At 44.6% G+C, this 26,481-nt stretch overlaps 1 protein-coding gene across 2 annotated transcripts in view; it reads right to left on the reverse strand.

Annotated features, from left to right (window-relative positions):
* Positions 1-374: 374 nt before the first annotated feature.
* CDS2 (CDP-diacylglycerol synthase 2) overlaps positions 375-26,481 on the reverse strand; it is a 65,532-nt gene continuing 39,425 nt past the window's right edge. For both annotated transcript variants that reach the window (XM_012455399.2, XM_012455398.2), the window contains exons 2-13: positions 25,299-25,435; positions 23,969-24,065; positions 22,851-22,948; positions 20,653-20,792; positions 17,139-17,197; positions 16,410-16,492; positions 13,337-13,424; positions 12,474-12,542; positions 11,490-11,642; positions 9,138-9,257; positions 8,489-8,592; positions 375-8,224 (exon numbers count right to left, since the gene is read on the reverse strand). In XM_012455399.2, coding sequence (XP_012310822.1) covers positions 8,092-8,224; positions 8,489-8,592; positions 9,138-9,257; positions 11,490-11,642; positions 12,474-12,542; positions 13,337-13,424; positions 16,410-16,492; positions 17,139-17,197; positions 20,653-20,792; positions 22,851-22,948; positions 23,969-24,065; positions 25,299-25,435 — 1,281 coding nt within the window. In that variant the 3' untranslated portion in view covers positions 375-8,091. The remainder of the gene's footprint in view (positions 8,225-8,488; positions 8,593-9,137; positions 9,258-11,489; positions 11,643-12,473; positions 12,543-13,336; positions 13,425-16,409; positions 16,493-17,138; positions 17,198-20,652; positions 20,793-22,850; positions 22,949-23,968; positions 24,066-25,298; positions 25,436-26,481) is intronic.

Below are 26,481 nucleotides of genomic sequence, written 5' to 3' on the forward strand. Positions count from 1 at the left end.
ATGCAGGCCCACGTGGGCTAGAGACATGGACTTGGGAACTGTTGAAGTGAGTGTGGTGATTAGAGCCCTTGGAGTGGGTGGGAACACTCAGTGAGAGGGAGGAGAATTCAGTGAGGGAAAGAGAGCCTCAGGCAGAATGCCACCACCAAGGGATGGCCCAGAGGAGACACGCCCAGAAAGAAGACCGAGGAGGAGCAACCAAGGGCGGAGGAAAGCCAGAAGGGCAGGATGCAAAGGTCAAGGACAGAGGGCGTCTCTAGAAGCAGGGGGTGGTCAGTAGCATCCTGGGAAGTAACGCTGGCTCCACATACATGACCAGACGTCCACACCCTTGGCCTTCCGACACCCCCCACCATCAAAGACCACACATGCTCTAGAATTTAATATATGTTTATTTGTGTAGTAGGAACATTCAGGTATATAAATAAGGTAAATGCTTTCCAATGTACAGTATATCATGTCCTTACATTGTGTGGAAAAAGAACCTACACGTATTGTTCAACACAGATCACGAGTGCACAGAGAGAGATCAGCTGCATTTAGTGAAACGCCAAGTTGGGGAAACGGCACAGCAGTAGCGCACAGGCACACACCTATCTGGGGAGGCCGTGGGGACTGTCACGTGAACTCTGCACACCGAGAGCTGCTTCAAGGTTGCCCGTGTCTGAGTGCAGTAAAAGTGAGTATCAACACCCAGGCTATCAGGGTGAGACGATTGAATTCCACCATGTCCATCCACTTTACAAAGGGGCAGCGGGCACCACAGAGAAACTGACCAGAAATGCTCTGCCCTGTCACAGAGGGACAGGGCCAGGGCAGACACAAGGCTGACCTCTGGGAGGCACACACTGGCAGTGATGGGTCCCATGGGACGCCTGGCACTCCCAGCAGACAGCTCCCCTAAGCAGGTGGGGAGGCCATTTCTGTGTCTGGGAACTTTCTAGTTAAACAAATCCTCAGAGTGGAGAGAATTAAGAAGGATGTCCACAGCTGTGTATAACTCAATCAAAAAACACCAAGGTTCCCAAGATCCTTCAACAGAGGGGCTTGCCATCTGATCTCACCCTTCTGTTTTAAGATGGTGTTCAACATCAATAAAAATTAAAACTTGGTGTCAGCATCAACTCTAGAAGATAACCCATGGCTTCAAATCTCCCTGGACAGGTTCTCTGAGCCCAGATTTCTGGTCCCCAACTCACATGACATCCAGGGTCAGCGAGCATTCAGCTGGCCTCTGTTAAAAGAGTCTGCCCTCCACTGTGGGACTCCTGGCCCCTCCCTGGCCCCCGTAATCCTCCTGCTGCTGCCCCTATGAGTCCTCCAGCTGGATAACAATAAACCAAACCACTGTCTCCTAATCCCTGCCTTGTTCTCCTGACTCCTAGTCCTTTGATTTCATCGGCCCCTGATGTCTGTTCAACTCTTCCCCTTTGTAATCAGCCCCTACCACTCAGCCAGCATGACGTAAGACAGAAAAATAGGGTTTACTAAAGGCCGGAGCCCTGTGCGTGGAGGATTTAAAAGAAACAGCACACAAAGGACACTCATAAAAACATGTATGCACATCCTGCCTGCTAGAAAACATTCTTAACCCCTTTTCTACTCTGGTGTTCCTTTAAGAAAAGCCAGCATAAAAAGTACAAGAACCTAACACAGGTGAGAAAGAGGCATCCAAACAGTGAGGGCAGAGAGGGCTATGTGGATGATTATCAGCAAACATAGTTTCACTAGGGACAGAATCACCAGGTGGCTAACCCCTCCAAGTGCTTTATGCAGGGAAGTCCTCTGGGGGCTGCAAAGGGCTAGGCTCTGCCCAATGCCCGGGAGATCACTGCAAGGGCTTTCTCTGCTTGATTTCCAGAGGGCCCTTACCCCCAAGAGTGAAGGTTGTCTATGGATACAAGGCTGCCTGGGTCCATTCAACAGCACAATGAGGGAGTAAGAGCCAGGCCAGGCAAACACAAACCCAGAAGGGCAAGAGGGCTCTGGGGCAAGACTGGGATTCGCCCATCACAGCAGCTGCTTCCTAGAACCCCCACAACCATCTTCTCCTTGTTCATGGTATTATCATTACTTCATGAATTCACTGAAGCAGAGAGACCATTATTTCCATATATTAATAGCAATGTGCTGTCGAGTCCCACTAATACCCAGGAAATAATCCACAGTCAAACCAGTAGTTCAAAGTTATTATTCAATTAACTAGAATTCCATGGATCCTGTTAGCCAACACCATTCCTTCAAAGTGAAGTGGCCTCCCCTCACACACACACACACACACACACGCGACACAACTCCCCATCCCCATTCAGAAAACTAAGAAACTCTTCAGGCCAGGCGCTGTGGCTCACACCTGTAATCCTAGCACTTTGGGAGGCCGAGGTGGGTGGATCACCTGAGGTCAGGAGTTCAAGACCAGCCTGGCCATCATGGTGAAACCCCATCTTAAAAAAAAAAAAAAGAAACTCTTCACTCAGTCTTGTGCCTCTTCTCCCTTCATTTATGAGTCACCCATCTGAGTCTTTGCTAACCTAAAATCTGGGAGAAATACCTCACATCATGTGTCCTCAATGGGTCACCCACTTCTACCCTGTTACTACTTTTAAGAAGGAAACATGACGCTCCAGATTGGCTGTGTCATAAGGATGTGGGCAGAACTTCTAGGCTTTTAGTCTACATAATCCCCTAAAAAGCAGGTTTCTGTTGTCCCCACTCTTCTTGGCCTCCGATAACATCCACCCATATAGGAAACTGCTGCAGGTTCCTGACCTAGGTGCACAGAACACAGCCCTTGGCCAGAGGGGGAAGTGGGGTCCACAGCGAGTCACAGACAGGCCCTCCTTGCTCAGAGGGGAGGCGCCACCAGGCAGAAAGAGACGGCCTCCTTCCCACAAGCAGTCCAGACCATGAGCAGAGGAGGTGAGCTGGAGTCTCAGGCCAGCCATTCCCACTAAGAACAGAACCTCTGCACACCCTCATGTCCTCTTTCCTCTTGTTAGGCTGGCCTCCTAAAGGTGTGTGAAGCACCAAGATGCTTCAGGGGATGTTACGGCTGGCCTGCTTCTCTCGGAGGGACCCAGGCTGTTGCAGGGTGGTAGTAGCGCGGTGGCTGAGAATCCCATCTCTGGCATTGCACCAATGGAAGTCAAACTACCAGCTGAGCTCAGCAAAAGTAACTACCATTTACTGAGCACTTACTATGTGCCAGGCACGGTGCTAAATGCTTACATGCATTACCTCATTATATGCTCACAACCACCCCGGGAAGAAGGTAATATTATCAGACCCAACTGACTTAAAGGTTGAAGCTTAGAGCAGCCTAGTAACCTGCCCGCACCTAGGGTGATTTGATCCCAAAGTCTGTCTTCTTAACAACTGCTCTTGGTCTCAGTCATACTGCCTCAGTTTCCTCATCTATAAATGGGGATAATATCTAATTCAAAGGTTGTTTTCCGGATTAAAAGGGATAATGTATGTAAACCCTTGGCACTATGCCTGGCATATATTAAGCACTATACTGTTGCAATCCTTATTAATAAACACACTGATATCCCATTGTCTCAAGAATAAAAAGAGAAGGTGCCTCAGTAGGTAGGCATTTGATGGAAAAAGGAAGGGGAGGGTTGGGAAGACGACAGGGTCTTTAAACAGCCAACGAATTCAAAACCCACTGGCCACAAAACCCTAGACTTCACATATTCTGCCCCTCTATTCTCATAAATCATCTACATGTCCTCAAAGCCCCAACACCTCAGCATCCAAAAGATAACCTCCTAAACTGCAGCGTGTCTTGGGAAACATGGTCCCCATACAAACAGGTGACAGCCTTAATCAAGAAACAGACCCAGGTGAGAACAGCCTCCATCCACCTGAGAGGCCAGGTAAGGCCACTGCTGGTCAACCTGAAAAGTAGGGGCACGTTCAAATGGCAACAGCAGCCAGGACTCTTCTGAGAATAGGGCCCACCTTCTGCAGGGATGTGGACGAGGACAGTCCAGGCTCAAGAGAAGGTGGGCCAGGCAGAGCCCTGAGATAAGAATCCTTCATCACCACTTGGTTTAAACCCTAGGACCCCATGCAGGTTGTGGAACAAGACCCCCACCCAAGAAGAGAAACTGAGTCAGGAAATGAGAGTTGTTCATCTCTTTAAAAACTGGCTGCTAGGCAAATGTGTGGAGGGTGATAAAGGGAAAAGGAAGTTTGTTTTGACCAAGACAGGGAAGAATATGAGGCTCTGCCCAAGTATTAGCCACTATCTTCAGGAGCCCACAGTTTGGTCCACCTGCTCCTTGGAGCCCTGGGTTCCAAAACACAAGTGAGAAACCATCTGCAGCTAACTGTCTTGCAGTGTGTCCACAAAAGTCACCTGGACATTCTCCCTACCCAGACCTCAGAAGAACAGGAACCTGGGTCCAAGTGAAATTGTCCACCTCCCAACTTCACCCTTTTCTTAGCACATAATCAGAGTGCAAGAAAGGTGGGCCCAGATGTGTTACTCTGGAAGACAAAAGACAACAGTGCCTAATATGTTACTAAAACAGGGAGAGGCTTCAGCAGTGACATACCACATTTAGTAGAATGATGAAAATCTACTTCCTTGGACATACATCTAGGGCTGGCTTTGTAACTAACAAGGCCCCTGCTTCACAGTTTTCTGAGCAAGGACACTCTGTCCCAAGTCATTTACACCCTTCCACTACCCAACTCTGTCAACAGTGGACATGGACTTGAGCCAGCCAAGGGCTCACTGACAGTGTGAAGATCTCAACTCAAGGATCCATTCAAATAAGGCTCCAGTCAACTCAGCAACTAGCTCAGCCCCAAATCACAAGGTCTGTGTAGTCCCCCTTAAAACATATTTGGGATTTTCTTGCATAATATAGGTCAAGTTACAGGATAAAAACCCAGTGGAAAAAAAATCTATAAAAATGGTTTCAAAGTCCACCTGTGTAGAAGTTATATCCCCCCAATGAAAGAGACTAGTTTCAAAGGATGTGAAACTAGTTCTCATACATTATAGGGATGTATAATACTAAGAGTAATTACATTTTAAATGCAAAATGCTGTAGCTACTAAAATGCCCAGAATACGAAACGAGCTGCCTAAGACGGTTTCACTTTCAGGAATAAAATATAAATGGAACCTTTTTAAATATGAAAAGCAGTTAAGACAGTAGCATGCAAACACATAAAAGGCAAAGACTCGGTGCCCTGTAAGCAGTCATGAGCAGAGCTTCCAGGGGCTGGGGGGATGCCCATCAGCCCTTGTTCATCAACTCCTTATTCTACCAGGTAGGAGCCAACAACAATTGAAGCCCCAACCTGGCTCAGGCTAGGCCTCCTGAGCTAGAGAAAAGCTGCAACACCTCGGTGTACTCACAACACACAAAAGCAAGCGGGGCTGGGGGACTCTCCAGGTGTCCTGTGGGTAAAGCGCAGGATGGAGTGATTCTCGACTCCACCACGCTATCCCGAGGAAGCTCCCTGCCTGGGAAGGTGCTCATGACTCACACCCAAGGTAAGAAGGCTGTTGTGAGAATGTAGGGATACAAGCTGGAAAGCAAAGCAAAAGTCTCTGAATGAGGACTATGCAATATTTATGAATACATAAACAAATGGGAAGCATAAAACCACAATGAAAGTGATAAACAGGGAATTCACAAGGGAGGGCACACAGTTGCAGTCACATTTTATTTCTGACCAAAAAATAAAAAAAAAATGGGTCTAAAGCAAGTGATGCCATTCATTAAGATCTAAATGTATATATGTAAAAATGGTTTCTTGAATCTTGTCTGTGAACAGGCAAAATGTGCTATATATGGACACAAAGAACACTCTCCTAGCTACCTGATGAAAATTCCTCATCTCCAGAAAGCATGCAGGGGAAATCAGAAAATAAAACACAAGCTGACCCTCTGGCCTGCCTGCTAGCAGCTCTAGTGATCACCCAGCTTCGGCTTCCTAGGTACCACCTTCCGCATCCCACCCCCTACCCAGTGACCACTTCCACAAAGGAACATGAGCCTTGCCTGGTATGCTCAGCTCCCTGATCCCAGAGGCAGCCCTATTCAAGAGCAGCTCTCTGCAGCCAGGGCCCCAGCTGAGACTTCCTCCTCTCAAGGAGCCCACCATATGTCCACAATTGGACAAAAGAGACAAATAAGGAACCCTTTCAGTATCTAGTTTGGTGATCCAGGTTCATTCTTCAATCTGAAAACTACAGTTTCATTATCGATCACCTTCACTGTTCAGGTGTGCTGCTGAGATACCTATTCACATTGAGGATAAGCATGTAAGGGCCTGAAAGCACTACCCGTTTGGGGGTGCCCAGGACCTCACTCAGTGAGCCTCTAGTGGCATGAACTTGCTCAGTCAAAATCGCAAAAGAGTGGAATTGGGAGTAGCTCTGAAAAAGAGGCCCTTGAGAGTGATGCATCCCACCTGGGGTCACACAGTGAGTACTGAAATGAAACCCCTTGCAATAATACATTTTGTTTTTAAGGAGCCTCGGACCTGAATAAGAAAAGCCACAAGGCTGAAATGGAAATACAAGTTCAGAGGAAAGAAGCTGCTTCAGCCCTGCATTCATGTTGGGAGGTCACTCAGGGATATGTGAGCTGAAACATCCCGGGGCTCCATCCTCTGCTGGAGGCTCCAGAGAACTGGGCTGACTGTGTGCTTTCAGGAAGGTGGTGAGGCTAATTTACAAATAAAACCACCACAAACCAGCACTAGACCAAGGTGCTGAAACAAGTAATTACACCCTCATTGGCAATGAAAACATCCATGGCACGGAATAACTTAATATATTTGGGCACCAAGTTCTCTCTCCCACACTCCATTGCTTGTTGGCCTGACAAAGAACTAATCTGTCTTCCCAAAGTCAATCTCACCCCTGAAATTAGGGAGGAGAAAAAAATATCACAGTTTAAGCAAACAACAACAACAAAAGGTCCCCCAGTAAAATACAAACTACATTTAAATTGGTCACATTATATTAAAAGTATGCATTTAATCTTCAAAATAGTCAAGCCTCTAATCAGGTTAGCTTTTCCATAGTTTTAAGCAGGACTTTGTGGTTTCAGTGAAGAAGTCATGGTACAATTGAAATCATTGTAAGAAATAAGTGACTTTTAAAACAAACACAGACACACACACTCCTCTAAAGAGTAATATATACATACACAGCAGCTACATGGGTGTTCAGGCAAAGGGTGCATGAACAAGAAGCCCTCTGCTCCCTGCCCAATGGGAAAGTCCCCAGAAAGGATTCAACAGCAGCAAGTCTACAGCACAAACGTGGATGGCATCATCCCTGAAAAGACATGGTTAGGTGGACTTGAGACACTGGAGCCTAGACATGTGGGAAAGGGCTCAGTTACAGTACATTCTACTGCATATACTTGAAATATTACAGTGTGTTTTTTTCTCCAGACTATTATAAATAATTTTTCGTGCTTTCTAAAAAAAATAAAAACTGAAACTTTTAGTCTGCGATGAAGGTAAAACCATCTTATAAAGCAGAGCTTAGTTACATTCTGCATGATTTTGGTGTGGATAGAAGGCTTATCTAGTTAGTAAGCCTTCAATCCTCTGACCTACAGAAGGCAACCCTCCTGCAGCTCTAAGCAGGGATTTCTAGAAAAGACCAGGTGTACAAGACATCCAAGCTGTGCCTCCCCACACAGGTGGAGAAACCCCCTGATTTGGTCGGACACAGATGAATGTCTGTGTCTGACTGAGCCCAGAAACAGTTCAATTGATGGGGGCTGGAACTACCACAAAAACACTCCCAACCTGGGCAACACTGTCTTCCAGATTATTAATACTTTTGTTTAAAAAAAAAAAAAACAAATGGTTTTACCCCGATGACTTCTTTCCAACTCAAAGCTGTAGTTTACTTACAACGCAAATTCTAAACACATAGACTGTATATACAGATTTTTTGAACCCACAAATAAAAAACAACCTACAAAAAAAAAAAAGACAGTGAGTTGAAGCCTTGTCATTGTCTAAGTCACACCAGCTGGGCTTGTCTTGGAGACCTGCCCCTGCTCAGTTCCGTTCCTGTTCTCCTGGCCCTGGGTGGCCCCTACTCATCCTCTGTGGTGGATGTCAGCATCCCCTTGTCGATCAGATGAGACTGCAGCGTGTTGAAGATGTGGAGCTGCTGATCTGGCCGTAAGGTCAGGAACTGCTGAATCAGTTTGCTTGGGTTAGGGCCTCTGGAACAGAATGTGAAGAAACAGCACTGAGCTGGGGCCCGGAAGCTTCTAGGGCCTGATTATCTGAGTGGCTGCTCTGATCTCTGGATCAGAGAGTTATCTACTAACAGAAGTCAGGAGGAAGCCTCAGAAAATCCATAAGCAGTAACAACTGAAAATTGCATTATTTGGGATGCTTTTCACTGGAACTTAGATTTGCTAGAATTCTAGAATTGCCCCATACTTAAACATCCACCAATTGGTTCAGATGGGAAGGCACTATACCTGATAAAACTGGCAATGTATACATTGACAAAGGTGGCCATCAGATACTGGCAGTCAAAGCGATCCATGATCCCTCCATGGCCAGGAATGGTATTGGCAAAGTCCTGTTAGAGGCAGGGGAAGGAGGGGTGAACTGGGGCTCAGTCACTGACCGATCCCAGCCTAATGGTCCCACCCTGATGTCTGGCTTCTGTCCTGAGTAGCTGAGGGCAACAGAAGGTGAGAAGTATTAAATCTAATGGTGAGGCTATATTAGGACACAATTTTATTGCATTACAAAATGTTCTTATTTTATTTACTTATAGAGACAGGAGTCTTGCTATGTTGCCCAGGCTAGTTTCTAACTCCTAGTCTCAAGTGATCCTCCCACCTTGTCCTCCCAAAGTTCTGGGATTACAGACATGAGCTACTGCCTGGCCCAAAATGTTATTTTGAAGAAAGATATATTAACAAATAAACTGAAAAACAATTATTGCATTTTCCTGAAAATAAAATATTTTTATTTAACTCACCTAAATTCAGTGCATGGGTCAAGAAGATTAATTGCCAGGGTGTACAGCCTCGTATTTTGGAGAGGGCAGGGAAGGGGGAGAAAGGCAGAAGACAGGTGAGAAGGGAGATGAGAGGAACGTAAGAAGAGTTTTCTTACTTTGATTTTAAATGCTCGCTTGAATCCACTTGCGAAGAATCCTCCAAAGGGGCCAATGAGCGAGGCAAAGGTAGATAGGGCGATGCTGTGAATCTGGAAGGGGTACATCCGGACCGTTTTCTGAGAAGAGTAAATGAAGTGAAAGTCAAGGTGCATACATGCCCAGTGCTACAGTCTGAGTTGTCAACTCATGTTGAAATTTGATCCCCACCGTGGACTCATTGGGAGGTGACACCTAGTGGGAGGTGTTTGGGTCACAGGGGCAAATCCCTCATGAATGGCTTGGTGCCTTTCTCGTGGTAGTCAGTCCTCTCTGTCAAGAGACTAGATTAGCACTGGCAGGAATGTAACCGAGGGAATGGGTTGTTATGAAGTGATGAAGCCCCTGGTTTTGCCTCTTTGCATGTGTCTACTTCCACCTTTGACCTTCTCTGCCAAGTTACAATGCAGCACATAAAGCCCTCACCAGAGGCCAGGCAGCAGCCAGTGTCACACTTCTCGCCCTTCCCAGACTGCAGAAACAAGCTAAGTAAACCTCTTTTCTTTATAAATTACCCAGCCCCAAGTGTTCTATTATATCAACCCTAGACAGAAAAAGACATCCAGCCTCATAACTATGAAACTAATTATATTTATGTATGTTTTTAAATCAATAAGAGGAGTGGATTTTTCCCATTTTTGTGAATCTCTAATATCTAAGTTAATGGAAAACATTAAGATATTCCGCATTCAATTTGTTGCAACATGATGTTTTAGTAGAAGTATATAAAGAAAATCCAGCCTTACACAGATACATAGTTGAAAAAAGAGTATTTTAGTAGTAGTCTCAGATGGTTTTGGGTATTCTCTGACACTACACCAGAGCTTGACAAGTAGTCATTTCTTGAATATTAGGTGTGATATGGATCTGGAATTCCATCAATGGACTTTTGTTCTCTCTTACATTAAAACCCACTGGTCTATCTTATACTTGAATGATTCTTTTTCCCATGCATGACTATATAGCACCATGCATTGGTCATTTAGAAAATAATGGTTCACTGAGTTATGTAAATCTTTCAAATGTAGACACATTTCATTATACAGTATCAAATATGTGTTTTTTCTCATGTGATACACACACACACACACACACACACGCACACACGTGTTAAGAATCATCACAGACCTCATCAGAAAAGGCTTTAAGTATTAGAAAGCTGTCAAGCTCATAGCAGCAGGTTAAGCTTTCCAAAATTCCAATTTTCATCTGAAAGTCAAATTTTATCTTGGTAACAATTACTGGCAGTCATTTTTTTTTCTTTTTTTTTTTGAGACAGAGTCTCATGCTGTCACCCAGGCTGGAGTGCAGTGGTGTGATCTTGGCTCACTGCATCCTCTGCCTCCTGAGTTCAAGCAACTCAACCTCCTGAGTAGCTGGGATTACAGGCACATGCCACCATGCCCAGCTAATTTTTTGTATTTTTAGTAGAGACAGGGTTTCACAATGTTGCCCAGGCTGGTCTGGAACTCTTAACCTCAAGAGATCAGCCTTCCAAAGTGCTGGGATTTCAAGTGTGAGCCACCATGCCTAGCCTCAGTCATTTTCTTTAAAGTGACAGGATTACTTCATTCTTTTCAAGAAAAATGTCTGCCAGATACCGAAGTCTGAAAAATCATAATTTGTTGGTTCTTTCCAAGTAAAATTTACTTTCTTTTCTAGAAAAAAGCAGCTAATTCAGTTCACAGCTCAAATAACTGCACACATGCATTCCCTTTAGGCAAGCACTGTACTGCAGTACTTAGCAGAAATGTTTTACACATACTTCCCATTTCAGTAGAGAGTATTAAAAAGGTGTGTATGCAAAGGTCAAGATTTAACAAAATTAATAACTTTACTATTTCATGGACATTCATAAGAAGAACTGGCCCATTTGTACTGTGAGTGTGTGGCATGAGGAACCCACTGCCTTAACTCACACGAAGGCTCCAGCAGTTTTAACCACTGCTGCTTTTGCACCATATCACAGCAAATGTTAACACATTGGAAAAGGCAAATAATGTTATAGTCTAATTATGAAATAGTTGTGACCTCACAGACCCGCCGCCATACTCCCGCAACTAAAAGGATCCCAGGGCCCTCCAGGGATCCACAGAACAAACTTTGAGAACCACTGGTCTACATGATCTGATGTTGGGGGAAAGGTCTCCTGCCCATACCCTGACCTGGCGTGAGCAATTCTCCTTCATCCTGGAGCTTACAGCTTCGGGAAGGGGGAAGCTAGCTTTTTTTGGAGGGCAGGTGGTGGAGAGAGATCTCTCTTTGTAGCTACTGTCCACAGAGGTCACTTGCCCTCTGTGAGTGGCACATACCCAGCCAATGACTGACTGTATCACCCCAGGAATGTTGTACTCCTGCAGGCGAAACAGGTCTGAGGGCTCACAGTCCACAGTGAAGCTGTTGGTGTCGTTGTTGTACTCCACAGGGCAGACGAAGCATCTGTACCCGGACATCACGTAGGACAGCTGAGGAGGAATAACAGAGAGACTGGCAAGGAGATAAGTTCCAGCCATCCAGTCTAGACACAGGCACCTAGCTTGGCCATGTTTCGCAGGGTGCCTAGTGCCCTGCTAACTGCAAGCTATGTGCTCAGAGGTTTGTGTTTTACCATATATATTTTATCTCAATTAAAAAAAAAAAAAAGGCTCATGACCCATCAAGGTCATACATAGGCACCCAAATACCCAGGCCCTGAAAGAATCCAGGAAAACCTGAATGGATTGGGGCAAAAAACTACAACAAGATTCTCCCCATTTGGGAAGCTATGACCACTTTCCTCAGGATCTCTGAACTCAGTGATAACTGGAGAGAGGCTGTGGGGGAGGGGCACAGTGAGAGGCAGACCTCAGGAGGAACAAGGCTGGAAAGCATCACGGCTAGGCACTGAGCACCGAGGGGCAGCCAGACAGCACTGAAGGGGGACTGGCACAAGGGCCAAAAGCAGAGAATGGTGCTCTGGAAAGGGCAGGAAGACCGCCCCACTCTGGGCAAGGCACACGTAGGAGAAAAGCTGCGTATCTCACCTTCCCTCGGGTGCCCTCAGCCTGACCCTGGAACATCAAATGCCTGACAAGAAGGCTACCTGCTGATGCATGGGCATGAGAGGGCATAGAAGGTGCTCTCCAACTGCTAGCACCACCCTGATGAGGCCAGTGGCCCTGTTCAGGGCAAGGTTGCCATTTAGTAGGACAAAGTCCTGGCCTCCAGAAACAATCTCCAGCTCTGGACAGGCCTTAGAAGGCGGGGTGATGCTTCTGTCCACCCACTCCCTCACCCAGCTGGAAGCCACCACCTACCAGAAGGCCAAACACCACAGTAGCAAAGAAGCCCCCAATGAAGCCTTCCCAGGTCTTCTTCGGGGAGAGCTGTGGACAGAGAGCAAGTTCTCAGCAAAGGGTGTTTCAATAACTACAGCTTTGGGAACAATGATTACTTGTTAAGAACCTTTATTTCATGAAACCCCATTCTCTTAACCATGTCACCTTCTACAACTCCCCTGAATATTGTTTCCTTGTCCTCTTCCTTATACCCTCCCTTTGGTTCCCTCTCTGTTTCAGACAGTCATTCAAATAGTTTTATATTAGAGAACTACATACTAATTAAATGACTACACTCAAATCCAGATCAAAGTCCCAAAAAATGTGTCTATATAATCTGCAAAAATATTTTCCTTTCTTCTTTTTTCAAGAAATGATCTTGCCCCATCACCCAGGCTGGAGTGTAGTGGCACTATCACAGCTCCCTGCAGCCTCAACCTCCTGGGCTCAAGAGATCCTCCCATCTCAGCCTCCCAAGGAGCTGGGACTACAGGCGCATGCCACCACCATGCCTGGCTAATTTTTAAATATTTTAGTAAAGGCACAGCCTCATTATGCTCCCCAGGGTGGTCTTGAACATCTGGCTTCAAGCAATCCTCCTGGCTCAGCATCACAAAGTGTTAGGATTACAGGCGTGAACCACCATGCCTGGCCTACTTTCTTTATTATCTTTTTTTTTAATGAGTTGTCAGTGTTTTTCTTTGGCCTTCCTCTAGGATGACATGAAGACATGGCCACAATACACACAGCTAGATTTCTTCTGTCTGCCAGGCTGATCGACTCACATTGAGAGCACCACCCACCCCTCAGAGTGATATTTCACATTAGGGTAATCCATTTACCTTGATGAGTGGGGTCCGACCAAAGAAAAAGCCAAACATATAGGCCATGATGTCATTACAGATCACACAAGATATGGGGACAATGAACCTAGAAATGATCCAAAGTAAAGATCAACTCGACCAAGGTGACAGTGCCTCAATAGTACACAAAACAGTGCCGTTCTTAACTACCAGTACCGAAATCACCCATAAAATTCTGGTAACCCATTAAGGAGTAAGTTAAAAATATAAAAAATACCAAAACAGTCGTACCTAGTGCCTGGCACAGAGTACACATTCAAGTGTTCACTGAATGAACACTGAATAAGTGGAGGTGGCAACCTACAAAAAACCTTATCCTTTTTTCATAATAAAGTAATATATGCAAACAATAATAGAAATTTAATTGTAAAAGGAAAAAAAAGTTTTCTTTCACCCATCCTATCTCCATTCCCCAAAATAATCACTTTTAATCATTTCTAACTTTTATTTTTCTAGTGGTTACCTCCCCAATTCTAAATAATACACTTTAATGTCTATTTCATTATTTACTGACTTTTCTTGCTGTTTATCACTAGCTGTAGTGAGCCCTACCTTTCCCTAGGACTGTACTGAGAGTGAAACCCCAACATGCACAGCTAGATTTCCTCTCTGCCCACTCCCTGGCTGATCCAGTCATCCTCACTACGAAAGAGAAGGTGGTTTCCACACTTGCACTCTCTCTCTCCTCACTCTCCACTCTCTGATGCTTTTTAAAAAGTTCTTCAATTACAAGGGTTTTTTTTTTATTTGTTTGTTTGTTTGTTTTGAAACAGTCTCTCTCTGTTGCCCAAGCTTGACTCACTGCAAACTCTGCCCCAAAGGTTCAAGCAATTCTTCTGCCTCAGTCTCTTGAGTAGCTGGGATTACAGGCACGCACCACTATGCCCGGCTGATTTTTTGTATTTTTAGTAGAGACAGGCTTTTGCCATGTTGGCCAGGCTGGTCTTGAACTCCTGACATCAAATGATCTGCCCACCTCGGCCTCCCAAAGTGCTGAGGTTACAGGTGTGAGCCACTGTACCTGGCCTGATTACAGTTTAATATAATACTATATACATAAATCCAATGTCCTAGCCCATCAACCACAGGTAGCATTTCCTGGCTTCCTGTTCATTAAGGAAGGGAATGAGCATCTGTACCCTCCTTACTCCATTCACCTCCCAATCCCCAGAGCATGACTTTGTCAAGGCTTCTAGCACATAGCCTCTGTTCTATAACTATCATTATATTTATATTTATATAACATATATTATTTATATTTAAAATTTATATAATTTACAATTATAGAACAGAGGCTATGTGCTAGAAGGGTGAGTATGAAAACCATTAATTACGAAGATTTTAATATTATTCGCTATAGAACCAAATGGTACGTTTGGCCCTAAGGATAAGAACATAGCACATGCCAGTCTTAAAAAACATCTAACAAAATATGCTGAAAGAGGAGTTACTTGCCTCCACAGGCCATTATAATTGTTTTAAATGCCATAATGCCTAAGCTAATATGAGTCGGGCCTCAGTTCTAAATACTTTACATATAATATTTAATAATTTACTCTTTAGGAGGTGGGCATTACTGCATCCTAACTCTGAGATCTTGAAACAGGCAAATCTGGGATCTTAACCACAGTACTTAAGAACCTATCTCTTATATACACTAGCATATGCCTTTACTTTTTTTTTTTTTTGAGACAAGAGTCTTGCACTGTTGCCCAGGCTGGAGTGCAGTGGCACAATCTCAGCTCACTGCAACCTCTATCTCCTGGGTTCAAGCAATTCTCCTGCCTCAGCCTCCTGAGTAGCTGGGATTAGAGGCACCCGCCACCACACACAGCTAATTTTTTGTCATTTTAGTAGAAATGGGGTTTCACTATGTTGGCCAGGCTGGTCTTGAACTCCTGACCTCGTGCTCTGCCCGCCTTGGCCTCCCAAAGTGCTGGGATTACAAGCATGAGCCACCGTACCCAGCCTTTTACCATTTCACTAAGGTCATCTAGCTGCTTCAGTTGACCAGTGATTTCTATCAATGCTGATAGACTTCAAATTGAAACCACTGCATTTTTAGAATAAAATCTACTCAGTATTTGTATATTATTCTCTCGACACACTGCCAGATTCTATTTGCTAATATTTCATTTAGAATGATTTATCTATAATTTTGTAGCAGAAATGGGTTTGTCATTCCTGATTCTCTCTCCTCATCGGCTTTGGTATAAAGGTTAGATAAAACTCAGCTATATATAAAAAAAAAAAAAAAAAAACTCAGCTATAAACCCATTTGGTCCTGTTTCTTTTTTCAGATATGGAATCTTTTTTTTTTTTTGAGTCGGAGTTTCACTCTTGTTACCCAGGCTGGAGTGCAATGGCGCGATCTCGGCTCATCGCAACCTCCGCCTCCTGGGTTCAGGCAATTCTCCTGCCTCAGCCTCCTGAGTAGCTGGGATTACAGGCACGCGCCACCATGCCCAGCTAATTTTTTGTATTTTTAGTAGAGATGGGGTTTCACCATGTTGACCAGGATGGTCTCGATCTCTTGACCTTGTGATCCACTCGCCTCGGCCTCCCAAAGTGCTGGGATTATTGGCATGAGCCACCGCGCCCGGCCCAGATATGGAATCTTACATAATTTTCAAAGCTCTTTTATAGTTATTGATCTACTCATGTTTTCTTCTTCCTGACTTTTAGTATACATTTTGCCAGGAAATCATAAATATTTCCTCTAGGTTTTCAAATTTGTTGCCATACATGTTGTATTGTCTTTGAGTCTTTAAATATTCCTGTACCTGTTAGCCTAGAACAGTTGTTCTTAGAGCGTGGGTCCTGTCCAGCAATATCAGCACCACCCAGGAATGTACTAGAAATTAAAATTCTCAAGCCCTACCCCAGATCTACTGAATAAAAAACTCAGGGGTGGGGCTCAAAAATTTGTGTTGTAATGAGCCCTGCAGAAGATTCTTATGTGGCTCAAGGTGAGAGCCATTGACTTACAAGGTAACTGTACGTGAGAAACACCCACAAAATAAAAGGCAAGATCCACCCCCCCAACACTCACCAGATCATTCCTTCGAATAGGTTGTGGATCACAAGATGTGACTGTGTTACAACAATAAGTAATGTCACATGGGTCCAGCCAAACTGCAAAAGAAGAGAAATAAACACTACTTACCCGTTTACCTTGAAAGTAACTTCAAAAAACAATCAGTACCAAATAGTAAATTGCTGAGAAACAGGTAGGAAAAACATCTGCTTTTGTTATGACTTATTGAAAGTGAACAGGTAAGATCAGGCTTCTGAGAGTAACACTTTGTCCCCCCTAGTTTGCCCATCAAATGGAAGGACCACATGGCCCACTAGTGAGTGAGCCTTCCCATACTCTGAAAGCCTGGGTATTTTTCATTTTCTTAGTAGCTACTGAGCACTTGGAGCACTCAGAGAGGAGCTGTTCTTAGAGAATAAGTGATACCAAGTGATGTACCAGACAGGACATCTGAGGGCAATGTCCAAAGCATCAGCTTGAGCCTTCTCTGGAGCCCACCTCAGGGTCCTAGTGGAGAGGCTGCTTAAGGTGTAAGTTAAGTAACAGTGACTGGGCCTAAGTCATTGCAGAGTCATTAAACCTAAATGGGTATTCTTCCTTCATGCTCTAGATGCATGCAGATCAGACCATGTTCCAGGGTTTTCATTTGTCACAGAAAGCATGAAAGGCCTGTTGAGCTCCTGAAAAACTTCATTTAAATTAAGAGTTCTAACACGCACACACACACACACACATTTCCCTTACCATGTAGAACTGCAGTCGATAATGCTTCTTGACCAGACTCAGTACAAACATGCAGAATCCTAGTTTGAGGTGGGAGGAGAAAAGAAAAATGAATTATGTTCTGCATTTATCTTAGGCCTCTGTGAGCTATATTAAGTGGCTGCTGGCTAATTTATTCCCAGCAGCTAACCAGTGTACAACATCAAAACCCAGGGGAGGAAAACATTATCCAGATAAACAGTCACAAGGAAAAAATAACTCCTCCAAAACAGTAAAAGGAAGGCAATATTGTATAATCTTGCAGACCACACTAAACTTAGGACATAGTTCATCAGATAGGAATGTTTTATTCCGAGAACAGGGGCCAGCAAACAGTGGTCAGGCCAGCTGCTTGTTTTTATAAATAAAGTTTTATTCAAACATAGTTAAGTCCATTTGTTTACATATTGTCTATGGCTGCTTTCAAGCTACAGCTCAGCAGAACTGAGTACAGTCATGCTCTGAACAACGAGGTTCTGGTCAATAACAGACCACATGTACAAAAATGGTTCCCTAAGACTATAATACCCATTAGACTGTAATACCATAAGATTTACTAATTACCATATGGTACCTTTTCTATGTTTAGATACACAAATACTTACCATTGTGTTATAAATGCCTACAGTATTTATTTGGTAAAGTAACATGCTGTACAGGTTTGTACTCTAAGAGAAATAGACTACACTTTATAGCCTAGGTGTGTAGGAAGCTATACCATCTAGGTCTGTGTCTGTGTAAGTATACTCTATGATGTTCGCACAATGACAAAATCCCTACAATGCATTTCCCAGAAGGTATCCCATCATTAAACAACACATGACTGTAATTGCAAGAGAGACCCTATGGTACCCAAAGTCTAAAATATTTATTGTTTAGAACTTTAATAAAAAGTTTGCTGGCTGCTGTGCCTATAGAGTAGTAATTCTTTTATTCCTTTACTTTCTTAATAGACTTGCTTTCACTTTACTTCATGGACTCACCCCAAATTCGTTCTTATATGAGATCCAAGAACACTCTTGAGGTCTGGGTCTGGACCCCTTTCTGGTAACATCTTTCTGGTGAACCCCAAAGGGACAATACTGAGGAGACCCCCCCCCAACCCAAAGGAAATAGGCTGCAGCACTGATTGGCTGATTTCGGGTTTTTTCTGCAATTTAGACTGACTGCTTGTTCCTGTGAACCAACCAGTGATCTCTGGCTGCAGCTCAGAAGAAACAAGAGGGATTGGTGATGTAGAAACTTGAATCAGTATTCTAATTCTCAGAACATATCACAGTCAACTACTGATCCCATTATCAGCTTGGTTCCAACAGTTGCCTAGTTCATGGAAAGCCTTCTTATTTAGTTTACTTGGGATAGTTTTGCTTATTTTGCTTTACTGTTGCGGGATATATTACTGTTGTACTCTTTGCGTAAGAATGCAGGATAAGCTTACTCAATGTTCTCTTAAACACTTATCAATCTTCCAGATATCACCTTGTGTCAGAGTTGTGAATGGCCCTCACCATACTGACACTTTCTGACTGAGCTCCTCTCAACCCTGAATACAAGAGATCTTGATAGTTGGGCAGGAATATCATCACCCCTATTCAGCCTGAAGAAGTTATAGAAGATGGTTCATCCCTCTGCAACTTTTAGGATTAAGGGTTTCTTATAAAAGTGAGGGAGGAAATGTCAGAGGCATTTGAACTACAGCAACTGCATCTTGAATAGAAGCTGGGTAAAATCAGGCTGAGATTTACAGGGTCTGCATTCCCAGACGGTTAGGCATTCTAAGTCACAGGATGAAATGGGAGGTCAGCACAAGATACAGGTCATCAAGACCCTGCTGATAAAACAGTTTGCAGTAAAGAAGCCGGCCAAACTCCTCCAAAACCAAGATGGCAATAAGAATGACCTCTGGTCATCCTCACTGCTACACTCCAACCAGTACCATGGCAGTTTACAAATGCCGTGGCAACGTCAGGAAGTTGGCCTATATGGTCTAAAAAAAGGGAGACATGAATAATCCACCCCTTGTTTAGCATATAACCAAGGAATGACCATAAATATGGGTAACCAGCAGCCCTCGGGGCTGCTCTGCCTATGGGGTAGACATTCTTGTATTCCTTTACTTTCTTAATAAACTTGCTTTCCCTTAAAAAAAAAAATTTGCCAACACCCGTCCTAGAGAATAGAGCTGGGAGAAGAGGGATCTACATAGTGTAGGGTCAAGACTACCTTTTTATGTCTCTCATAGTGACCTAGATGGTAGCAAAACATGTCTGCAGACCCCTTTTCCAGGAAGGAGAGGAATCTTTATCCATAAATATGCAGAGCCCCTCAAAAGCAATCCTACCCAGAAATAAGCATGCCACTGTTCCAGACCCCTCACCTCCCACTAGGGAAGGCTGCTTTCAGGGTCTGCAGCATGCTCTCTGAATATCCTCAATGGCAGCAGACCCCTTTGAAGTAGATTTTAATAGCCAGGTATTTTTTATTTTAGTAGCCAGGTATCATTCACAGAAGTATTGCTATCAAGCTGATCAAAAACAGGTCAGACTGACATTGAAGTCAGAACAAATTTTTCATGCACCTCAAACTAGCTTTGAAGGCAACTATGAAAAACTATCAGCATTATTAGAATTAGTACCCAGGCTTAACTGAGTTTATATTAATATAACACTTTAATGTTTGTGAAGTTTTAATGTATTTGATTTAATCAGTAACCCTGAAGTTTTAGCTCTAGATTATAAAAGAGCTAACTGAGATTCAGAAAGATTAGGTTCCTAGCCCCCACTGAGGTTGCAGTCTTTTTAAGCCCAAATCCAATAAAATTTCCACCATGCTACAATGTCACCCAAGGTATTCTCCTAAAATGACTCCCCTAAAGATAGTACGTTCTCAGATGATTTTTGTTTCAGTCCCACAGCAGAATCTTTGCCAACAGGAGAGTCAGGACACAACCATGCTGTGATATTCTTCAGTGGTGGCTAAAACACAGAGGCAGGTGGCACAGACTACAGTCCCACCCTTCACACTCCATTTCTCTTAAAAGAGCTGCTACAAGACTGGGCATCGTGGCTCTTTGGGAGGCCAAGGCAGGCGGATCACTTAAGCTCAGGAGTTCGAGATCAGCCTAGCCAACATGGTGAAACCCCGTCTCTACCAAAAATACAAAAATTAGCTGGGCATGGTAGTGTGTACCTGTGGTCCCAGCTACTTTGGGACCTGGGGTGGGAGGATCACTTTAGCTCGGGAGGCGGAGGTTACAGTGGGCTGAGATTGTGCCACTGCACTCCAGCCTAGGTGACAGAGTGAGACCCTGCCTCAGAAAAAAAAAAAGGAAAGAGCTACTACAGCTCAACATAGACAGAACATCAGCTCTGCTCACCTCCATGGTCAGAGTTAGTATCACAAAACTGTGCATTAACCAAGAAATTCCCCAATTCCTACATGACAGATATACAAAAACAATATAGACACAAGAAGTGTTGAACTACTTAATGCATACCTATTAGATAGAGAGTAAAGGAAATGAACCGGTGGTATTTACTGAGAATCCGCAAAGGCTCTTCTCTCTGGACCAGGGTGAAGAAGTAATCCGTCACTGTCTCACCATAGAAGAAATAGTTTACACACAGGAGGAAGTACCTGTAAATGAAAACAGGTTATTGCTGCAGGGAGCACCCTTGCCTTTACAGCAAGACAGTCAGACATCGCTGAGGAGGGGACAGAGGGCAGCAGAATGTCCCCTTTCCCCCCTGCCCTTTAGCCCCGCAGGACAGCTCATAGAGGGACAGGCGGACCACAGTTTCCTGCTCTCTGGTGACACCACAGGTGAGAAATTTATCTAGAAACAGGTAGCAGCTTTCATTCACTCTCCATTTCTCCCAAACTTGAGACTCCGTTTTTGCCCCTTTTGTAGCATTCCCATACCTAACTGAGGGATCCTTCAACCATACGACCTCCAAAAACACGCCTCATCCTGCTTCCCAGTCTCATTTCCACTCTTCCCAACAGGAACCGCTCCACTCCTACCAAAATGGTTTCTTCCGGCTTTGCTGCCTGTCTGCTGTTCTCCTGCCTTTTTCCTGCTCCTGACATTCTCTTTGCTTCTCCATTTTTTTCACTCCTTGCTCAAATCCCATTTTATTCATAAAACTAACATGATATCTACCTTCCCTGCATTTATTTCTATAGCAAGTAATATGTGATTATCCGACTAAGCAATTAATGATGCATCTCCCTCTCTGAAGCCTGGCTCTGACACACAGACCATCCGCTAGCGTTAACTCTTCACTTGTTTATCCTCTCTCCTCAACTGGTGTTCGTGAGAAGAGAAGCCATGCCTTACAGCCTCCACAGTGCTGCTGAGTATGAGACCATGCGGCCACCACTGCAAACCCCCAACAAGGATCCTGAGATAGAGAAGAAAGTCGAGAGCTTTTCTTTCCCATTCTTATTTTAATATAATTTTGAAATACAAAAACTCCCATATTGGGTTTATTTTCTGTTACATGGAAAAAACTTTCTTTGGAAAGTGACCACAGCCAGGAGTCAGGCCTCCTGAGTATGTTAACAAAATCCAAAACACTGCTTTCCAGCTATAGAATAGGCACAAGAGGGACCTGTATCTTAAGCCAGGTGGCAATCACAGTTCCATCTGGAGGCTGGGAGGCAGCCTATACTGTTGGGTGATGGGAAGCACCTCAGGAAGGGGTGCCCAGCTTACATCTGAGCACACTGACTTCCTTGACCGTGACCAGGTTGCTGGGGCAAAAACCACTACTCTCCAGCCGGCTAAGTCATGGTCTCAATCCCTGTACCCCTGCACAGTGGGGTGAAAAGATCTGCATTTGCCCCAGTCTTCTCAGCATTTAAAGTCACTATTTGAGAATACTACAGCCAATAAAGCAGAGGGTTTTAGATCAGAAAGGGGTCTCACACATGCGCTACAGGGTTTTCTTTTGTTTTTGCTTTAAGAAAGCTGAGTCCTTTCCTAGGAAACAGAGAAAGCCAACTTTCCTAGTGGAGCCCAGATCCCACGCATTCAGTCTCACTCCTGCCCACTCTGGCACTCAAAACACCTCTGTTGAACACCACAGTCTGGTGCTCCAACACCACAGTCTGGAAACCACTAAGTCTCAACCATCTGTCTTAGAGACAAGGAAACCAAGTTCCAGGGATAACAAGCAAAGCCAGCAGCAGAACCTCACAACTCCCAGACGGCTCTAGCAGGATGCTGAGATATGACAGCATGAAAAATATGCTGATCTAGAAAGACATCGTGCAGAGTTTAAGGAATCCAAATACTGAGACAAGCACAGTCACAGAATAAAGCCCATCTGGTTTCTTCTCAGGAAGATTCCAGACTCCAAGTAACTATTAAAGACTCCTCCAAGGCTGACCACACAGTCTGGCCTATGAAATACTCAGGTCTCAAAGGTACTGTGCAAGTCTGTGGCAATCACTCCATCTCCTTTTCTCCTGCCTTTTTCTTGCTCCTAACATTCTCTTCACTTATCCATTTTCTCACTTGTTGCTCAAATGTTATTTTCTTCATAAAACTTTGCCTGATCTAACATGATAACTGCCTTCCCAGCACTTATTTCTATAGCAAGTAATAGAAATACCCACCATCACTGTAATCACCTGCCACAAAGCACATTATCCAAATTCTAAGGGCCTCTGTGGGGCCGGATAGCTTACCAGCTGAGGGTCCTGAACCAGGGCAGGTCATAGGAGTGGTAGACGTTGTAGCCAATAGTGATTATCTCATGGAAACACTTAATCTGAACACACATCACCTGCAGGACACAAAACATCCAATGATACCCCAATTCTTATGATTTTTGGAAATGGAAACCAACAGGTCATGAGCCTTCCAGAAAACCCATTATATTAAGAAAAATATCAGCCCTCCAATGGTTCTGCTTGCCTCATCCTTCCACTCTCACATTATCCCACAGAGCAATGCAGCCCTCTGTGTCACAGGGAGTAGATACAATTTTCCACTCACAATAAAATATACACCCTGATGTTTCAATTAACTTTTTTTTTAAGACAGGGTTTCACCGTGTTGCCCAGGCTGGTCTAACTCCTGGGCTTAAGCAATCTACCGACCTTGGCCTCCCAAAGTGCTAGGATTACAGACGTGAGTCACTGCACTCAGCCAAAAATATTTATTTTTTTCAAGTAGAAATGAGGTCTCCTCTTCTTTCCCAAGCTGGTCTCAAAATCCTGGGCTCATGCAATCCTCCTGCCTTGGCCTCTCAAAGTGCTGGAATTACAGGTGTAAACCTCCGTGCCTGGCCCTCAATTAACTTTTTATTCTAGAACCTCCAAGGATTCAACCAATCCATTCTCCTGATGACTTTGAATACTTGAAAAGTCTCAACTGCTTTGCTTGCATGCAGCTGATGGTCACTTGACCCTGTCCAGGACAGTGGGAAGACAGAGAAAGCAGCTCTGTGGACTGGGATTTCTTAATAAAAGCTCTAAGTCCTGGAGGGAGGCCCCAGGAAAACAAGAAACAAAACCAGGAGTCACACAGAGACATGGCCAGGGTAAAAGTTAACCGAGTTGGAATAACAAAGTCAGTTTTTTAAATGAAGAGACATCTTCAACCATAAACAACTAGCCTATCCCAGAGACCCTCCAGGTGGCTACTGAAAAGTAGAAAGTCACAGATGTTCTATGGCAGAGGTTTTTTGAGGAGCCTGGACCCCCATCAATTTCCACAACCAACCCAACACCTGGCACTTAAGACAACGGGGCCTGTAGCAAAAACTGAAGGGAAAACTAAAATAGTGTGAAATGGCACTTACAATTATCATTAAAACCATTGGTCCCAGGTAAATGATGATGAAGAAAAATGCAATCATGGCCAAAGTCAGGATGCCTCTCACCCACCAGTTCTTCCATCTAGGTCAGAGAGTAGGGGAAGGAGAAAACACCAGTTAGGAACCCAGAAAGAACCAATGCACAAACTCAAGGGATATGGATCTTCCTGATATTTGAGGGCCCTGAGCTCAGTCCTTTCCAGATTCACCTTGATGGAAGCACCAGCCACATGCTGGCAGGAGCAGGGCCACTAGTACCAATGCCTCACCCACAACCAGACTCGGCAGAAAAATACACCCAGCTTATATCTTAAAGAAGGTATCAGGCAAAAGCCAAACAAAAAAAACAAGGGAATATAGTGCCCTCTGCTTCTGTATCCACTTTAATGGTTTCTACAGCTGACTATCTGAAGAAAAAAAAACATTTTCTTCTGGCAGCAGGGTCCTAAACTGCACTGCCCTGAATTATGGGAATAATAGTAACATTATGCAATGATAATAACAGCTACCACAAATATGCATAAGGTACTTTTATGAGGACTTTACATATATTAACTCCATCAATCCTCAACACACTTCGCTTTTACAGATGAGGAAATGGAGGCACACGTGAACAGCTGGCAAATAGTAAAGCTAGGATCTGAATCCAGGGGTCTGGCTGCAAAGTCCATGCCCTTAACCACTGTACAATTCAGCCTCCCAAGGGGACATCTGGAGGCACACATAGGAACATATAGATAATGCTTTGGGGTCTTATAATTTATTTTTGATCTACCCACAAAGCTGTGTTAGAAGGACCAAGTTCTCAAGGGCCAAAAGTTTTAACCCTAGATTCATCTAAGTTCAGATGTTTCCCAGTTCTTCCTGGAGAATTTAAGGAACTGTTCCCAATGAATGTGGGAGAGAGAAACTAAACTCTGAACTGGAAACATGGACTCCTCAGTGAAAAGCAGCCTGCCCATTAGTCACAAACCCAAGGCCAGTTTCCTGTGACATGCAGTGTCAGCTGAACTCACCCACCTCCATCCTTCCTGTCCCCTCTTCCTCTTTGGATCTCATCTCCTAGTCCAGTCTGGAGCACCCTTCCAGAGCCAGATCCTTCCAGCCTTGGTTGCCCTCCCATCCTGGTCACTGTGCTAACAGCCACTGCTAAGCACTAGCTTATATTCAACAGGGCCTGGAGCAGCGGCACGGGAGGCTGAGGCAAGTGAGCAGGCCTGCTCCAAGAGACCATGGGCTCTCTGCAGGCTTTTCCAAGGCACTTGGACATGGTGTAAAGCCCCCAACAAGCACCTGCATCATTAAGCCAGGTTACCTTGAAGACAAGTTGGAAAGGGCCCTATTGAGGACCTCAGGGGTATCATCTGCAGAGACTGGCAGGGGAGCAGATTCTGTCCGGCTCTCACTGTCCGACGCAGTCTCTCCATCTACCTTTGCTTCTGACTCTGACTCCTATGTGACAGAAACACACAAGAGAAAAAGGTAAAAAGTGCAGAGCAGACCATTGAGAAGTCTATGCCTGTCATGAGAGATCTGTGAAGAAAGATTCCAAGCAGGGCCTAAGAACCTGGCACAGTCAGGTGACAGGACCAACAGGACTAGCAGCAATCCTGACGCTGTTGTGACATGTGCCGAGGTGGCCAGCCGCACTTTGCTGGAAAAGAGGTGTGTATCTGCACCGCATACCATCTGCTCAACCACAGAGGACAGATCCAGAAGAGAGAGCACATGGCTCCTTTGTATCCAAAGAATGCAAAAGGGAGGCTGGGACTGGTTTTACCAGGAGGTTATCCCTGAGCCAGCCAGGGCAGCCAATGGCACTGACCAGGCTCTCTCAGGGGAAGCCAGGTGGTATGGGCTGTTGCCCCTGTAGAACTGTTAATGCCAACATGTCCCAAGTCCAGAGTATTATTTCTGGACTTCACTAGAGCACTCTGTGAGGAGGTCAACCACAGTCAGTGTGCACAATGAACCATACGGCCTACTCTAGCCAATACTTGAGCCAGGACTGGTGCACCACTGTCCTTTCCCTTCCACCAGGCCCTGGGTGTCAAAAGACCTGCAGGAACTCACCCTGCTCCCAGGCTGGGTGAGGAAACCAGAGCCATGCCAGCAGTAAGCTCTTTATCCAAAGTACCAAGGGACAGGCCACTCTGAATCCAAGGAACCATCCTACTACTCGTCTTTTCTTTCATAGGGGAATTCAGAATAGTTGCTATGAGAAGAGGTGGAGGAGAAATTAAATCACTTAGAGTATCAACACTACTTAGTATCTGTATAGCCCTGCACAGTCTGAAGAGCCTTTCCCAGGCCTGCAAACTTCAGGGCAGTACTAGGAGGAAGGGAAGGGTAGGAGAAGCCCTGTTTACAAATAAGAAACAGGGGATCTGGGAATTTCAACGTGTGGCCCAATGTCTCATATTAACCCAGGTCCTCTGACTTCTCTGATGACTAAAAAATGCATGGAATTGAGCACTGTTTCACATGATCATTGGTCA

The sequence above is a fragment of the Aotus nancymaae genome, unplaced genomic scaffold (genome assembly GCF_030222135.1).
Source record: "Aotus nancymaae isolate 86718 unplaced genomic scaffold, 86718_ANA_hifiasm-v0.15.2.pri h1tg000029l, whole genome shotgun sequence".
NCBI classification, from domain to species: domain Eukaryota; kingdom Metazoa; phylum Chordata; class Mammalia; order Primates; family Aotidae; genus Aotus; species Aotus nancymaae.